Here is an 18950-nt window from a genome sequence, read left to right on the forward strand (position 1 = left end):
GAACATACAAACTCCACACAGACAGTCACCCCAGGGTGGAATTGAACCGGAGTCCCTGGCACTGTGAGGTAGCAGTGCTAAGTGCTGAACCACTGTGCCGCTGCTATGTATCCCTGTGTGGGATGTGGGTGTTGTTAACAAGGCCAGCATTTGTTGCTGATGAATTGATTGGCTCTTTAGGACATTACAGAAGACAGTTAAGAGCCAACCACATTGCTGTGAGTCTGGAGTCATGTGTAGGGATGGTAGATTCCCTTCCATAAATGAACTAGATGGATTTTGACAACAATTGGCATAAGGTCACCATTAGACTAGTTTTGTTCTTAAATTCTACACTTTTTTTTCAATTGAATTCAAATTTCATCATCTGCCATGGCACGTTTGGAACCCACGTCCCCAGCAGATTAACCTGGTGCGCTGGATTACTTGGCCAGTAATATTAACACAGCAACCACCATCTTCCCAACAAGTGGTTGGTAATTCTCTGTCCCCAGGATGCCACCAGATGTGGTGACCACTGCTGAAACTGCACAGTCAACGAAGGAAGTGGGCTGGGATGCAGCTTAGGTTTATACTAAATCCAGGGTGATAGGCCCCTGTGAGGCAGGATTGCTTAAGGACTGGAGTGGACAGGGCATGCGGACATGAGTAGGCCCAGAAAGGAGATACAGTCCTAGCCCAGCTACCAGCCCCCACCAGGTTTCATTTACAAGGCTGCTGGAGACTTGGTGATGGCCTCCCCCAACAAATCCCAGAGGAAATAAAAGGAGGATCTAGTGGGGCCCTAATTGGCCACTTGAACATCTCAATCAATTTAAGCTGCTACCTCCCTACCACATGTAACATTGCAGCAGAGGCAAGGGGCAGCGGGAAGGCAGCTACAATGGCGTGGTGATCAAATTTATTCCCTTACATCATCGGTATGGAGAACTATAAAGTTCTGGTCTGTGTTAATGTCTGCTTATTCAAAGCTAAGGGAAGTAGGTGGTAGCTATTATAAATAAAAAGTACCTCGGGTGCTGGAGATCGGAAATAAAAACAGAAATTGCCGGAGAGGCTCAGCAAGTCTGGCATTATCTGTGGAAACTGGAACAGAATTCATATTTCAAGTCCAGTGTGACTCCTGTTTATAACTCAAGGACTAGTCCAAAGAAGAGTTATCTTGGATTCAAACCATAAACTCTGTTTCTCGCTCCACAGCTGCTACCAGACCTGCTGAGTTTCTCCTGTTTTTTATTTAAAGTGGTAGAAAAATGATTTTCTGACTACATGGGGAGCAGCTATGACACTGGATGTGGAGTGAGAGGAATAAGACTGAGGGGTCAGTGAATTCTCTCAATAGAAAGGAAAGGTATATATGTCCTGTTTTCAATCTTCCCAACTGATATGGAATTTGCTAACAGCCTATTTAGCTGCTGCTGGGTATTTGACACTGAGCTAGAACATCTCTCCAGTGAATTTTTCCTTGTCTGCCAGGATAACAGTTCTCTATTTGCCACATTCAGTCAGTCTCTGTCACTGCTGGGTTGTTTTTTGAATGTGTGACAGCACAAATATAATCCAATTAGCTCACCAGGGTAATACTGTGCTGCAATATCAATTAATGCTGTATATAAAATGGACACTGTCACACTTTGACTCAATATGTCTCTTGTTTTATAATGCAGTTGTTGATCAGTGTGCCCAGGATAATGGCGGCTGTTCAGATTTTGCCAAGTGCTCTCAAAATGGAGTGAAAGTCCAATGCAGATGTGAGAAGGAATACTCTGGAGATGGCTATACGTGTATTCCAAAAGACCCGTGTGCAGACGGGGTCAATGGAGGCTGTCATGAGCATGCCATCTGCACAGTGATGGGGGCAGTAAGTGAAAATATCTTCTCCTTGAATTCTCTGCAGGTCTGATCCACGATGCCATGGCCTCTATCCACAGACAGAGCAGGAGGTAGGTCCCCAAATCCAACTCAGCTGGAGCAGGGATCAACTTCCATGCTGTTGGAACCAATCTGATCCATGCCAACTGACTCTCCCGATCCAGTCAAAAATCCAAGTTATTGTGGCAACATGCAGTTTTACATGCATGTTGTAGCCTGGGACTGTGGACAGTAATGTAGAGGCTCCATGTCTATTTGCATCACACAGCCGAACAGGAATCCATCCCACACTTACCGTTTCCCAATGGCACATGTCAGGAGGATTTACAAGTTTATATTCAGCCTATTTAGTACATTATGAGCAAACCTTTGTCAGGCATCAAACCCTGCACTGGGACTTGAACCTATGGTTCCTGGTTTACAGGCAAGGAGGCTACCCAATGTGCCACAAGAGGTCGAAGTAGAAATATACCTGGGTGTAATTCAACAATGAGGTTTAACAGTCAGACTGTACATAGTGAAGGTGTCTATGGTCATATGTCATGATGGACTATAAATTAGTGATACTTATCCCAGGGCTTTAATTTCTAATGTAACAGACTGAATCTTCCAAGCACTATGCAATGATGAATTCAAGCCTGTCGTGGAGTGTGCATTAGAAGTTTCCTTGGACATAAAGCCTTCCTCAATAGCACGTCCCAACCCCACAACCTCTCCAACTGGTAGGAGGAAGGCAGTCAGTGCATAGGAACATCTTCATCATCTGCAAGTACCTCTTCCAAGTTGCACACCATCCTGACTGGACAGTCACCTGGTCTTTCATGGTCTTGGATCATGCATGCTCACACACACACATCCCCACACCACACACACACGCCTCAAGTATGATGAAAAGATAAAGGTCATCACATTACCATCGAATATTGTTCAAAGGTGGCCTAGACCAGATCAGCCATGATCTTGTTGAATGGCAGAGCAGGCTTGAGGGGCTGAATGGCCTGATCCTGCTCCTATTTTATATATTCTTATATACAATCGATCTTACCTGAAAAGTTTGTCCTCAGGATGTGGGTACAAGTAGCAGGGCCACATTACGTCTCTGTTCCTTTTGACCCTGTGAGATTAGGGATGAGCTTTTTTTTTTAAACAGTGTGGAAACAGGTCATTCGGCCCAAAAGGTCCACACCAACTCAGTGTGGAACGTCCCACCCAGACTCACCACCCACCCCCGCACCCCCTCCCCTCCCCCCCCCCCCCCCCCACCACCCTATCCCTGCAACCGCTATGGCTAATTCACCTAATCTTCACGTCCCCGGAAACTACAGGCAATTTAGCATGGTCAATCCACCTAACCTGCACATTTTTGGACTTGTGGGAGGAAACCAGAGCACCCAGAGGAAACCCACACAGACAAAGGGCGGATGTGCTAACTCCACACAGACAGTCACCTGAGGCTGGAATTGAACTCAGGTCCATGGTACTGTGCCCCTTTTTATTTGAAGCAATTGTGAAAGGAGACTTTAGCAAGAATTTTAAGCTTAATCTTTATGGCAGTACAATGGCACAGTGGCTAGCACTGCTGCCTCACAGCACCAAGGACCTGGGTTCAATTGCTGCGTTGGGGAAATGGCTGCATGGAGTTTGCACATTCTCCCCATGTCTGTGTTGGTTTCCTCCTGGGTGCTCTGGTTTCCTCCTACAGTCCAAAGATATGCAGGTTAGGTGGATTGGCCATGGTAAATTGCCCCATAGTGTCCAGGGATGTGCAGACCAAGTGGATTGGCCATGGGAAATGAGGGATAATGGGGATGGTGGGGTTCAGTCTGGGTAGGGTGCTCTTTAGAGGGTTGGTGAGACTCAATGGGCTGAATGGCCTCTTTCTGCACTGGAGGGACTCTATCAGATTCACAATCCTTTGAGAGAAGTAATTCCTCCTCATCTCTATTTGAAATCTGCCATCCCTTAGCCTAAAACTGAGACCTCTTGTTCTCACTTGCAAAACATCCACTCTCATCTACTTTGTCGATCCCCTTCAGGATCTAGTATACCTCAATCGAATCTCCTCTCATTTTTCCTGGTGTGATCTCTCCATAGTCCTCTTCAATTGTGGCCAGTTTTCCTTATCTTGGTACCCCTATCTTCCTACAACAAAGGCCAAAACACCATATGCCTTTCTAATTTCTTGTTGTACCTGCATGCTAACTTTCTGCATTCCTCGCCAAATCTCTCTGAACATCAACAATAAACACGTTTCTCACCTTCTAGAAAATATTCTGTTTTACTTTTCTTACTACCAAAATGAGCAAAGTGACACCTTCATAACATCGTTTATAACATCTCAGTTCTGGTATCATCCATATCAATCATTTAATGAGGTCTCTTTCTTGATGAATGCAAAGTGTGTGTATCTGACTGAAATGGGTGAGAAATTGTTGGTGTATGCTGAGTTAATCAATGACTAACCTAGAATCCTTGTGTAACAGAATAGACGGAAATGTGCATGCAAGGACAATTATATCGGAGATGGAACTAATTGCACTGTAAAACAGCTCCTTGTGAATCGATGTGTGCAAGACAATGGCAAGTGTCACGCAGATGCCAACTGTGCTGACCTGCATTACGAAGGTAGTTATTGTTCACGTTTTAATGTACACTTCTGTTGCAGAACAAGAGTTACCATTAGAATGATGGCCATTTCTATAGAGGACTGTTAGTTACACTATATTCTGCTTTGTTTTAATCTATAATTCCACATGGCTTCAAACGTACTGAAAGCAGATACCTTGTGATAGATTGTAGATCATATGGTGGGGAATACACCACAACGTATTTTGAAATAATGGATTATTATGGGGTGGGGTGGGTGGTGGAGGGGGGCATCATATGCTCTCCATCCCTGCAGCCAAATTGTTGGGAGCACCCCGCTCCAAATGACCTGCCCACAGCAATTTTTTTATTCTTGCATGGGATGTGGGCATAGCTGACAGGGCCTGCGCTTGCTACCCATTCCTAATTGCACTTGAACTGAGTGACCTGCTTAGCCATTTCAGAGGGCAGTTAAGAGTCAACCATGTAGCTGTGGGTCTGGAGTCACATGTAGGCCAGACCAGGTAAGGGTGGCTGTTTCCTTTCCTAAAGGACATTAGCGAACCAGATGGGTTTTTACAATAAGAGTTACATGGTCGCCATTAGACATAGGAACAGAATTAGGCCATTCAGCCCTTCGAGTCAGCTTCACATTTGATCATAGCAGATATGTTTCTCAACTCCATTCTCTTGCCTTCATCCTGTAACCCTTGACCCCCTTATTAAGCAAGAACCTATCTACCTCTGTCTTAAAGACACTTAATGACTTGGCCTCCATAGTCTTTCATGGCAATGAGTTCGACAGATTCACCACCCTCTGGCTGAAGAAATTCCTCATCATCTCAGCTCTAAAGGGTCATCCCTTCACCCTAAGGCTGTACCCTCGGGTCCTAGACACTCCTACAAGTGGAAATATCTTCTCCACTTCCACTCTGTGTTCTGTAAGTTTCAATGAGATCTGCCCATCAACCTTCTAAACTCCATCGAGTACAGACCCAGAGTTCTCAACTGCTCCTCATGCGACAAACCCTTCAATACCAGGATCATTCTTGTAAACCTCCTCTGGACCTCTTCCAATGCCAGCACATCCTTCCTTAGATACGGGGCGCAAAACTGCTTACAATATTCCAAATGCAGTCTGAGTAGAGTCTATGCAGCCTCAGCAGTACATCGCTGCTCTGGTATTCTAGCCCTCTTGAAATGGATGCTAATATTGCATTTGCCATTACATTAGTCTAGCTTTTAATTCCAGATTGTATTGAATTCAAATTTTGCCTTCAGTCATGATACCCATGACCCAAGGACATTAATCTGGGGTTCCATATATTACCAGTTTACTGACACTGCCACCCAGGCCAACACCTCTCCAATGGGAGTATTGTTCATTGCTTTGAGGTAAGATTTCTGCCCCTATCTCAAGAGCCTTATCGACTTAGTAGATGGAACATAATGCAAGAAAATGCGAGTTTATGTATTTTGGCAGAAAGAATAGACAAGCTGAATATTATTTACAACAAAAACAACAAAATTCTGAAGAAGGGTCACTGGACCCAAAACATTAACTCTGATTTCTCTCCACAGATGCTGCCAGACCTGCTGAGATTTTCCAGCAATTTCTGTATTTGTTTCAAATTTTCAGCGGTTCTTTCAGGTTTTTTTTGTCTACTGAATATTATTTAAATGTAGAAAGATTGCAGAAAGCTATGGAACAGAGGGATTTGAGAGTTTCTCATCTATGAATTTCGAAAAGCTAGCGTCCAAGTTCAACACGTAATAGGGAGGGCAAATGGACTATTGACCTTTATTTCAAAAAGAATGCAGTACAAAAGTGGGAAAATTTTGCTAAAATTATGATCGGTTCTTGTCAGACCACAACTGGAATACTTAACAAAAATGGAAGCTGCTGGAAAAGCTCAGCAGATCCAGCAGCATCTGTGAAGGAAAAAATCAGAGTTAACCTTTCGGGTCCCATGAACCTTCCTCAGAGCTGGAATACTTAAACAGTTTTAGGCCGCTTTTCTAAGCAAAGATATGCTGGCATTGTAGGCAGCAAGAGAAAGTTCACTAGACTGATACCACAATAGGAGAGACTGTCTTATAGGAAGAGGTGTTAGGGTGTAAATGCATGTTTGACAAGTACTTGATAAAATTTTTCTTTTTCCTTCAGACAAAACAGTGGGAGTGTTCCATCTACAATCTGAGAAGGGACAGTACGAGCTGAACTATTTAGCAGCACAGAAATTGTGCAAAGCAGAGGAAGCAGTGTTGGCCACGTACAATCAGCTAGCCTACGCTCAGCAGGTCTGTTTAAACTTTGCATGTGTCATCAAATAGATCAATATCTAGGTAGGTCATAAGCATCACCCACAAAGACCAGAGACAATCAATTATGTAGTTAAAGGAACATCACTGCATCAACTATGGAACGGGGCTATCCCAACGAGTACCAGGGATTGACCCCACACTGTTGGTGTGTCCCCACTAGAATAGCATCATTACATAAAATAATCTACAATTGTCTCAATTACATTGGATGTTTCAAACACAAACAGGCCATTTTGCCCAATCGGTCTAAGTTGCTATTTGTGCTCCACACAAGCCAGTGTCCATCCCCTCTTTATCTAACCCCATCATTATATCAGTATGTAATACCATTCTCTGTGGCACAATTGATCAGCGCATTTGGCCATTAAGCAAGAGATTGGTGGTTCAAGGCCACCCAAGGAAGAACGAGCACTGTTCTCACTCAACCAGTTCTCTTTGCAACACAGTTCCGTTTTTTTAAGGTGGTCAGGAAAATGCTCCCCAAACGGAAGTCTTATCCAATGAGTAACCACAAAGGTGTTCCGATGTTGTTAACCCATCATTATATCCTTCTATTCCTTTCACATGTGCTTGTCTAGCATCTCCAGAAATTCATCAGTGCTGTTTCTCTCAACTATTACTTGTGTTATTACTAATTATAAGTTTATTCCAACAGTGGTATTAATATAAACTAACTTAGCATTGAGAACACTTTGCATAAAACTGGATCTTTTGAGCAATTGTACCATTGATTTCTGGTTTCAGGCAGGTTACCATTTGTGTTCAGCTGGTTGGCTGGATGGCCAGAGAGTATCCTATCCAACCAGTTATTCCAATCCAAACTGTGGCTCAGGGCACGTGGGAATAGTAGACTATGGACCCCGAGCCAATATTAGTGAAACATGGGATGCTTACTGCTATCGAATGAAAGGTAAGAAACGCACTTATTTTGTTACCTCTGAAAGCCTTTTGTTTCAATGATTAAAACTCAAGTGTCACTGCCCTTTCTGCACACAGATGTACAATGCACGTGTAAGAAAGGTTATGTGGGCAATGGCTATTCATGTAATGGGAACCTGCTGCAAGTTCTAACAAGCGTTGACAAGTTTTCCACCTTCCTTACAGTGAGTAGCTATGTTTTATCTTTTGAGTAGATTAAGATAGGCGTACAGCATAGAAACCAGTTACTTGGTCCAACTGGAACAATAGGCAGAATTCTCATGCCCTATTTATCAAAGTCATATAAAAATACAGCTTACTTTTGTACAAGTTTTTTCTATGAAACACAGTGAAGCTCTCCTTATCTATCATGCTCTCCCATCAATGCTTCATGTAAGCAGCTTAATTCATGTAGCTCAATTAGTATATCCTTCTGTTAATTTCCCTGATGCACTTATCTATCTTCTGAATCTTTAATATATCAATATGTATTTGGTAGTGCAGAACTTGAACACTACTGAAAGATCATGTTTTATTGAAGCTTTTTATCTTGCAATCATCAGGACAATTTGCAAGAATTCCAATTTAAAGTGGGAGAGCTCCTTCAATGAAATTATTGGTGTTCTTGCAAATTGTTCTGATGAGTGCAAAATGAAAAGTTTCAACAAAATGTGTAAATTTTTCAGAAAACCATCAATGCTATTTGTTCCAACCACCCCATTTTGGTAGCAAGCTTCACATTCTCACCCATCTCTGGGTATTTCTCCCGAACTGCTTCCTGGATTTATTGGTGACTATCTTAAATTCACAGCCCCTAGTTTTGGACTCCTTCACACATGGAACAATTTTTCACATCTACTCCATCAAAGCTTTTCACGAATTTAAAGACATTTATTAGATTCCCCTATTGAAATTGTAAGTGTCAATGTTGTCTACAATCAAAATGTGCAGTTGATGTTCATAATCTATAACGACCTGCTTTATCTGTTATAACAAAACACTCCAAGCTGCTTCACATGCGACAGAACAGACAATGAGCAAGCACAGAAGAGTTCAAATGAAGAAGGACTTGCATTTTTATAGTGTTTTTTTCATAACTACCAGATTTCTTAACATACTTTACTGGCCATGGAGTGTTTTCCAACACTGATTTATGCTTCATTTATGTAGAAATGGAACAACCACTTTTGCACACAGAAAACTCCAAAATCAGCAATGATAATTTTCACAATAGCCATAATGATGGCTTTTGTGATATTAATTGAAGGATAATTATTGGCCAGGAGATCAGGGATTAATTCCTTCCTCTTCTTTGAAACAGTAGCAGTGGATCTTTTACATTCACCCAAACAAGGAGATAGTTTTAAGATCTCAGTGCTGTCATAGAGATGTACAGCATGAAAACAAACCCATCAGTTCAACTCGTCTATGCCGACCAGATATCCTAAGTTAATCTAGTCCCATTTTCCAGCATTTGACCCATGTCCCTCTAAACCATTCCTATCCATGTACCCATCCAAATTCCTTTTAAATGTTGTAATTGTACCAGCCTCCACCACCTCCTCTGGCAACTCATTCCGTACTTGCATCACCCTCTGCATGAAAATGTTGCCTCCTAGATCCCTTATATCTTTCCCCTCTCACCTTAAAGCTATGCCCTCTAGTTTTGGATCCCCTACCCTGAGAAAAAGACCTTGGCTATTCACCCTATCTGTGCCCCCCATGATTTTATAAACCTCTACAAGATCACCTCTCAGCCTCCAACACTACAGGGAAAATAGCTCCAGGCTATTCAGCCTCTCCCTATAGTTCAAACCCTCCAACCCTGGCAATATCCTTATAAATCTTGTCTGAACCCTTTGAAGTTCAACAACATCCTTCCTATAGCAGAGAGAACAGAATTGAATGCAGTATTCTAAAAGTGGCCTAACCAATGTCCTGTACAGCCAATGTGACTTGGATCTAGAATCTTGGGACTCAAAGATAAGAATTGAACCAAACTGAGCCAAACAAATTTAGTGGACAGAACAGCTAAGAAGGACAGAAGGCACTTGCATCTTTCTAGACTTTCAGGATGCCACATTATGCTTTATAACCAATGATCGATATCTCCCTAAGTCACAACCTGAACCAACTTTTCCAAAGCATTTCATTGAATCACTTTGGGATGACCGGTGGTTGTGCAAGACACCATATAATTGGAAGCTCATTCTTCCTTTTTTTTTGTGAAGCACAGTCACTATTATTACATCGTCAATGCCTAACTTGCAGACACTGTGAACTTACTGTGACACGATAATCCTTCAAAAGGGAATCAGATATATACTCTCAAAGAAAAACATCCTGACTGTAGGACAGGGAAGTAGGAATGATTGGATGACAGGGCCAGCACAGTTGAGATGGAGTGATTAACCTCATTCTGTTTTGCATGATGCTATGATGTTTATCAACAGTAAGAGATCTAACCATGATGCGATGAAAATGTATCAGTATTAAATATATAATTGTAGAATCTCTTGCTTTAACTAAAATGCTTTCAGTTTCTGATCCTTCATTAAAAAGCAAATTACATACCAGCAATGCAACTTATCCAAACATAAGATTATATACTTTACACCTTCTTGACAAATATAGTTGAAGGATTTGAGGCAATTGCACTGTTTGATAATGGTCAGTCACCATACTGCAATTGGAGGCAATTATTGAACACTTTAGTTGTACATAAGGTTTGAAATGGTCTAAAGCTGATAAGATGGAGACTGGAGATTGTGGCTAAAGTGTCGTTTTCCTATTTCCAGAAACTTCTCAATTATTCAAACACCACAGAGAATGGCAGAAGGTTTGTAGAAGTCCTCACAGATCTGTCAGTCAAAGGCACACTATTTGTCCCCGTGAACTCTGGATTCTATGAAAATGTGGTAAATGTCTGACATGTTTTTTATATTTTTTGGTTTCACTTGTGAATTTAGCAGAATCCATGTTCTTTTAACCATTCAAGTATTGATTGATACATATTGCAACAGAGTTGATTTGAAAACTGAGGTTACAGTCTCAACCACTTAAAACGTTCACAGTTAATATTGCAGACCTAATATACTGACCAAAAAACAAAGCCAACATGAATTTGCATTGATGTCAATTTTAATGCTGCCAGTAATGGCATTCAAAAAGTGCTGCATTTTTCTGGGCTGAAGAAGGTTGTGATATTCCCGCGCTGACGTTTGACTAAGGCATCCTATTTTCAAAAACAAACATGTTTGGGTGAGAACATTCAATATGCCTTAAGACACTTAGGGATTGTAAATGGGATAGAACCCCCTGAGGAACCACATATCAACAGCCATTTACATGATTTCCCTAAGAATTCTCCAGCATCTCCCAAGGAAGAAAGAAAAAGCATCAAAATTTCCAGGTGACTCCATTTGTTGCACTCTACTTCTGAAGAAGGGTCACTGGACCTAAAACATTAACTCTGTTTTTTCCTTCACAGATGCTGCCAGACCTGCTGAGTTAATCTAAAGTGTTGCTCATTCTGAGATATTACACAGCGACTGCATGGAGTATTGTAGAGTTAGAGGCAGTTCAGACAGTTATCAGACTGACAAGGTTTACATGTTCTACCTACCATTTGTTCACGACTGTGAATATGCCTAAGAGTTAACGTAACCCATATATACAATTACTCAGGTTATTGCTCCTACACAATCTACCCAGTCTTCACCTCATATTACATCATGGTAACAAGAAAGGCTTTCACATTACTGTAATAACTCCAACCTGGGGACAAATCCAGACTTGATGAGATCAAAGATATGTCTCCACTGACTGAAAAGTAGATTTTCTCAGTGAATCACAGCGAATGGATGGCTGCAACTCAGAACTAGCCAACACATGGCAGTAATTGCTCAAAGAATAGCTTGTTTCTACACCACCTCAATGTCATCAGTGTCAATTCAGCAACTCATTTAACAGAAGTTGTAATGTCTTTGGACTTGTACATGGGATATGGGTGTCGCTGTCTAAGCCAGTATAGGTCAGCATACCCCTTATTGCTCAGACACAGTTACAAGTCAGCCATATTGCTGATGGGTCTGGTGTATCATGTAGGCCAGATCAGGCATGGATGGAAGATTTCCTTTCCAAAAGGACAGTGGTGAAGAAGATGGGCTTTTTAATCGACAGTGGTCACCATTAGAAGGACTGAGAGATTGTCTATATGATATCCTGTGCAAAACTAGGGATTTATGATAGCTAATTGAGCTTTATTAGCCAATTACAGAAGGTGAAATAGCCTATACTATAATAATTTCATTCTGTCTCACTCGCACTCTGTCATGGCTTTTACAGTGTTCAATGGCAGTGTTATGTCTAACTAGTGAAAAAGGACGTATAATGCAAACTATTAGCATTGTGACTCCAAAAAGAACATGTACATACGTAGGAAGAAGAAATTGTTTGTTCAGCCATCAGTCTTGCTTCATAATTGGGTCAATTTTAGTTGAATTTAAAAATGGAAAATCTCAATTTTTAGTGGTGTTTTTAAGTCCAACAGTTTCATCTTTCAAAATAATCTCCTTCTTATTCCTGAGTTCTTCCTGAGTAGAAGACTAAAAAATTTCTCTTGGCACCAATGTCTGCTTTGGCTTTTCAAGACACTCCCTGGCACAAGAGCCAATCTGATCACAGTCGTAGCACCTCCCCTGTGACGATTGGTCCCGAGCTTGCCCTGGTGGGGTGTATGGGGACAGGGCACCTCTGTAGCTGCCCCCGCCATTTCCATTTTGCTGTTTGTTGGGATCTGCCCTGGATAGTTTCATCTTTCCAGCCTTGCTGGGCTTGGCTTGGTTTCTAACTCCTGGACATCCTTTTCCTATGCATGGGTCTTTCTCTGGAGCACCCACAATTCCATGTGGATCACTGGCAAGGTCAAAATTACCACAGCACTTGCCACTCTGGTGGTATGTGAGCTTAGGGTCCCAGTCCAGTTGGCTCTATCCTGTAATGTGAGCTGGGTTCTGTCGAGCTGCCTGAAGCCAACAGTAAAGATTGTCTGGTGCCTGGTGAATGTGGTCGGGTTTTCCCTTTCTTTTGCTGGTACTTGATTATCCCATCCATGGAGTCCCCCCTATTGTAACCAACCACGGCCTTCATGTCCTCAAGTACCCCTCTACCCACGTTTTGATGATGGGACAAAGCGAAGTAGACTACAGGCTGAAGTACATTAATATCAGCTTGATTTTCTTGGTGTCACCCAGCCTGTGCAAAATTCTCTGTTGGTGGGACTAGTGATATAATTCACAGGGGTCCGAGGTGGGTTGGCAGACAGGGAACTTTTCAGCTATCTCTGCCAGTTGTGCCACGGTGAAAGGGATGGTGTAGGTGACATTGGCAGCCCCTTGCCTGTCTTGGTGACTAGTCTGTTCATCAGTGCCAGAAGGGGAAGCCGGGTTGGGGGTGGTGGGGGGTATTGGGAGTAGGGGTTCCTCCGGGAAGGGAGGAGTAGGTCCCCATCCTTTGTGATTTGAAGCATACCAACGTGCTTCCTCCTCTACATCCCTTCTGCTCATGTCCCTTGACCCTAAAGGTGCACATTAGCCCTTTCAGAAGCGCATGGTGGCGCTTTAATCTATCAATCTCACACTTGCACTTTGATTGACCTGTAGCGCTGGGCCATCACTCTTGTTTCGCTTGGCAGAGAGCTGCAACCACTGTCTGCAAATGACTCAATTTCTCGACTAACTCAGTCATGACTTTTCATGCTACAACATGATCCCAGATCACACATTGTTCCCCTTCATGGGCTTCTCTCCCCGGGCCTGAAACATGTGCGGCAAATTCTCCTGGTTCTTCTGTTCCTGCTCTTGGATTTTGGCCCACATTTGCTCAATTCTATTCTTTATATTACGTATTCTTTCTATTTAAGCTTTTTCAAATTCTCTCCCTTTCACTTGTTCCATATAGCCAGCTGTTGCTGTAGCCTTACCTTACTGGGGGCTTACCTAACTCGTTATGCGCCCCCTCCCAGCAATTTTGCCCTTCAGATCCCAGACCCGAAACTAACTTAGCACAGTATCTGGGCCACTTCCTGTTCAGATATTTCCTTAGAGCTTCCTCCCACTTTGAGCAGTCTACCATTGCTTTCCTCTCGAGTTCATCTCAGCATTACGGTTCCAACCTACGTTAAATTCCTGCCTAGTCCCTCTGACTCCCATATGCAAGAAGTAATAGACAATCCACCCCACTCCAACCCCAGCCAACTTACAGAATATACCATTCCTCCTTGGCTAGCCTAGCTTTAAGACCATGCTGTCATCTTACTCCACAGACTCTGTGCTGTTATGTGGGATACATGCCCTCTTAATTCAGGCTTTCAGGCTGAATATTCAGGTTTTCCATTCATTGTCTGTGATACTAGCAGTTCAGCTTTCCAAGAAATTGAAGTAGAACTCCTCGCAGATGGTCTACAGCATATATGCTGCTCACCAGAAACCTCCACCGCTCAAATTTTTACCACAAGTAGCTATGAATGTTGACACACATTTTTCTACTTTTTAAGATTTTGTTTGGACCAACAGAGACGGTCTTGTATTTGTTATCGATCCCAGCGTATCCAGTCCGTGGTTTGAGTCACCTGGGTAGCTTGCTTTATCACTTTACAGTGCGGTTAAGAGTCAGCCATGTTGGTTTGGAACTGGAGTCACACACCTGACCACACAGTAACATTGGGTTTCCCTCTCTGAAGGGACATCAATGAAACAGTGGCATCTTTTTTTAAAAAGTTTGCCTTTTTTTTTTACTGACAATGGTATTGCATGACTAGAATTTATTTCAAACTGAATGTAAATTCTCAAACTGCTGTGGGTTGGAATTTTAACTCTCCAATTATTAATTCAGATTATTAGCATGCTGGCATTACAATTGGACTAACAAAGCAGATATTAAACTGTCTACCATAATATAAAAGGGTGGGGGAGCAAAGTTGATTAAACACTAACAAGTATTGTTTTTATTCACAGACATTATCTGGACGGGATATTGAATATCACTTTTCTAATCTCAGTAGCTACATATACCACAAAATGGAGAATGGAACCCTCATCCGGAGTACAATTGGTCACGCCCTGCTCATAACGACAGCGAGAACTACCCTCCCTCCGAGCCCTGAGTTCAGTCAGCAGATTGGAAAGTTGGTGAATGATCGGCCAATTGTTGCCTGGGACATCGTTGCATCAAACGGAATCATTCATGCTATTGATAAGCCTTTGCAAGCACCCCTTGAACCAGTAAGCGAGTATACAACCTAGTAACATTGCAATGAAGCATTTCACATGCAATTAGAATGAAAAGTATTTTGTGTTCATTCATGCGTTGCAGGCAAGGTTCTTGTTTTATAGCCCAACCCCTGTTTTCCTTGAGAAAAGAGTAGTAAGGCCCTTCCTTGAATCGCTGCTGTCCATGTGGTGTTGGTATACCCACAATGGTGTTTGATTTGAAGCTCCAGGGGATTTCCCCAGCTATCGGAAGAAAGCTTTAGCCCAGAACTTTAAATCGGTTTTCCCTGCACTTTGTACCATCAATTCACCGAAGGAGCGTTCTTTCACTGCTTGGCATCATCTTGTACCCCACCATCAAATCTCCTTTTAACATCCTCTACTTCAAAGAGAGCTTCACCAATCCAAACATGCCCCTATAATGCCTCATCCCTGAAGCTATTCTGGTGACTTTCCTCTGCACCCTCTTGAGAACCCTCACATCCTTACAAAATGTGGTGACCAGAACTAGACACAATGCCCTAGTTGTGGTGTAACCAGAGCTTTATACAGTTTCAAGTATACATCCCTCTTCCTTTTATACTCAAGACCTCTGTTTACAAAGTTCAAGATACCATACGGTGACTGAGATGATCTCACACACAAAATTCACACAATCCTCCAACCTCTTTGATGGAAAAATAATCCTGCTGTATTTGGGAGACTTTGCTGTAGTTCTAAATAGATAGTTTTACTGTGGTATGAAATTGTGGCAAAATCATTAATATTTCAGGAAACAAACCAGTCTGGCATATGAATAACAAATTTTGTTGTGAGCTGGAATGTAATTTTTGGAGTGAGCTGAAATAATTCTGCTCTTATTGGGAGTTTAATTTTTACATCAGCTGTTGTAGCTGGGGAGATTCGTCATTCCTTCAAAGAGAGTTGAGATGGTTTTGAATTCTAGCTCATGGACTCTCGAGTCACAGCAATGATAACTTCTGGTGGGCTTTCATATCATAAACTGAGCAGCTTTGATTAGAAACATGTAAAAATGCATCACTACGAGAACCTGTTTGAATGACATGGGTTTGATGATGTGGAAAGTGCAGTTCCCATCTTCGTCGTTGCTAAGTTCTAAATTGGAGTACAACGGTAATAGCAGAACATAATCAAGAACAGGGTCTTAAACTTTATGTATGCAGTCCCATGCTTCAGTGAGGGCAAGAACTTCAAAGTTATATTTGCGTATGCAGAGAAAAAGACACATTTTATCAAAAGCTTTTCATCTTGCGTTCATCAGGACGTTTTGCAAGAACACAAATTTGTGGGGAAAGCCAACATTTAAACTGCATGGGGGCTAATCAATCAGCACTGTCATCTCATGTCGTAAATATGTTGGGACTCTCCTTGAATTTGCACTCTTGCAAAATATCCTGATGAGTGCAAGGCGAAAAGCTTCAATCATGTGTCCTTTTTCAGCAATGAACTCAAGTTATTACTGGATTGATTTTATTGTTGTCACATATAAATTGGGGTGGCATGATGCCTCACAGCTTCAGGGACCTGGGTCCAATTCCAGCCTTGGTTGGCTCTCTGTGTGGAGTTTGCACATTCTCCCTGGGTCTTTGTGGGTTTCCTCCAGGTGCTCTGGTTTCCTCCAAAGATGTGCAGGTTAGGTGGATTTGCCATGCTAAATTGCCCAGTGTGCAGGGATGTGTAGGCTAGGTGGATTAGCCATAGGAAAAGCAGGGTCACAGGGGTGGGATGCTCTTCAGACGGTCAGTGTGGACTTGATGGGCCAAATAGCCTGCTTCCATACTGTAGGGATTCTATGTACCGAAATAGAGTGAAAAAAGTGCTTTTTGTGTGCCATACAGGCAGATCCTACCATACAAAGTGCATCAGAGCAGCAGAACAGAGTGCAGAATACAGTGTTATAGCTGCAGAGAGAGAGAGCTCAGAATTAACATTTGAGACGTCCATTCAAAAGTTTGATAACAGCAGGGAAGAAGCAGTTCGTGTATCTATTTCTACGTGTATTCAGACTATTTATGTAACAGAGTTGTATCATCAAATGCTCATTTCTTTTATACTGCAGTTGAACAGGCGGTTTTAGACTTTCATTCTCTCTCAAGATCACGACTGATCTGCAGCTCAGGAAAAACTGATAAAGGGAACCACATACACAAAAGGTCTATTTTCTTTTCTCACCTGAAGCCACACTTTCCGCTCTACCTGCCACTGCTCCCTCGTTTGAAAGCTTCCATATTGGGTCAGTATTGGGATCCCCCATACTGTTGTTGAGCCTTAGAATGCACATCAATTTTCATTGTGCCAGTAATGGGTTCACCTATTATCACATTCAGCTTCCTTCAGTCTTGCATGTTAAAATTCCCGCTCTAAACCTCTCTTGCCTCCTGCGAGTGACTCCCTACAAACACACCACTCTGGTCAATGCTTGGGTGATCTGATCAAATGTTTCCTTTTGTGGCTAACCTTATCTGATGACACATCCTGGGACTTTTATTTACAATGATTAAGACCACTGTACAAATCTAAGTTAATGTTACTGTTCACTCTCAGTGGAAATCTAACTCCTTCCCTTCCGCTTTCTATTAGGTTAAACCTCATGCTGTTCACACAGGAGCAGGAGTGGGAATTTTCTTTGCCTGCACCCTGGTAATAGCTGCTTTTGCATTGGCTGTGTATTGTTACCACAAGCACCGAAGGGGACCCTTCAGCTTCCAGTATTTCAAGGTAACACATCAACTGTCTGAAGATATTGAAAATCATTCTCTTCCCTCCTTGGCTCCTATGGTGCACATCTATCACATTATCAAACTGCTACAGTCCAATTTTTAAAACTCTATCAACTGAGACTCATTCTAACTGCGTGAGTTACACCCTCACTCCCAAATGCTAAGCTACATGAAAACTAGGAGAATGAATAGGCCATTCAGCCCTTCCGCCCTGCTCGGCCATTCTACGAAATCATGGCTGATCTGATTGTAACCACAAGTGCAGATTACTGGCCACCCCTGCTATCTACCCCCTATTCCCCTCTGCCTTAAAAATACTCAAAGACTTGGCTCCCACCATCTTTTCAGGAAGAGAGTTCCAAAGACACTCAACCCTTTGAGAGAAAAAAGACGCCCAGTTTTTTTTAAATGGATGGTTCCTTATATTTAAACAGTGAGCCCTAATTTTAGATTCTCCCACAAGAGGAAATATCCTTTCCATATCGGAGATACCCTCAGGATCATATGTTTCAATCAAGTGACCTCTCACTGTTCTGAACTCCAGTGGGTACAGACATTGCCTCTCCAACTTTTCCTCATTAGACAACCTTCCCATTCTGAAATACTTCCAAAGCATCTCTATCCTTCCGTAAATGAAGTGACCAATACTTGACATAATAGTCTAAATATGGCCTCACAAATTCCCTATATTAGAATCATAACCGCACTACATTTGTATTCACTTCCCCTCACAATAAATTATAAATTCGTTTTTCTAATTACTTGTACTTGTCGAGTAGTATTTTGCAATTCATGCATTAGGATTCCCAGTACCCTCTGCATCTCATTGCTGTGCAATCTCTCACCATTAAAAAAAATGCTTCTTTTCTATTCTTCCTACAAAATTGGATGTGCTTGTGATGACAGCATTTAAGTACAAACAGCAAAGTACAAGCTGGCCTCACAGCTGGAAGTTTCACCTGTAAGCAAACAAGGGTTGAAGAATTGCAAATATAATGCTATAGCTACGTTCGGAGGTTCCTCTGGGGCAAGTAGAACCTGAACCTGGACCTTCTGGTTCAGAGATAGATACCACTGCACCACAGACCCTCACTACATTGTTATATCACCATCTGCATCCATGGATGCTGCAAGTGCAAAGGGGCAGAATGACTCCTTTCAATGAAAGAATAAAAATGGTAATGCACCAAACTCAAATATCCTTCTGCTGGAAGTTGCTGGGCAGCAATACATTGCA

The 18950-nt window shown here is 42.3% G+C and overlaps 2 protein-coding genes across 6 annotated transcripts in view; one reads left to right on the plus strand and one right to left on the minus strand.

The window, feature by feature from the left end:
• LOC109912607 (stabilin-2-like) overlaps positions 1-18950 on the plus strand; it is a 191243-nt gene that overhangs the window by 166639 nt on the left and 5654 nt on the right. For 3 of the 5 annotated variants that reach the window (XM_048607479.1, XM_048607480.1, XM_048607482.1), the window contains 8 exons: positions 1668-1861; positions 4356-4497; positions 6626-6759; positions 7528-7693; positions 7780-7886; positions 10500-10619; positions 14718-14984; positions 17574-17711. In XM_048607479.1, coding sequence (XP_048463436.1) covers positions 1668-1861; positions 4356-4497; positions 6626-6759; positions 7528-7693; positions 7780-7886; positions 10500-10619; positions 14718-14984; positions 17574-17711 — 1268 coding nt within the window. Of the gene's footprint in view, positions 1-1667; positions 1862-4355; positions 4498-6625; positions 6760-7527; positions 7694-7779; positions 7887-10499; positions 10620-14717; positions 14985-17052; positions 17147-17573; positions 17712-18950 lie in introns of those variants that run through there. The other 2 variants (XR_007264039.1, XM_048607481.1) reach the window with 2 other exon arrangements.
• Positions 1-18950, minus strand: part of nt5dc3 (5'-nucleotidase domain containing 3) — a 127870-nt gene that overhangs the window by 61004 nt on the left and 47916 nt on the right. The window lies entirely within an intron of this gene.

The sequence above is a fragment of the Rhincodon typus genome, chromosome 18 (assembly GCF_021869965.1).
Source record: "Rhincodon typus isolate 14 chromosome 18, sRhiTyp1.1, whole genome shotgun sequence".
Taxonomy (NCBI): domain Eukaryota; kingdom Metazoa; phylum Chordata; class Chondrichthyes; order Orectolobiformes; family Rhincodontidae; genus Rhincodon; species Rhincodon typus.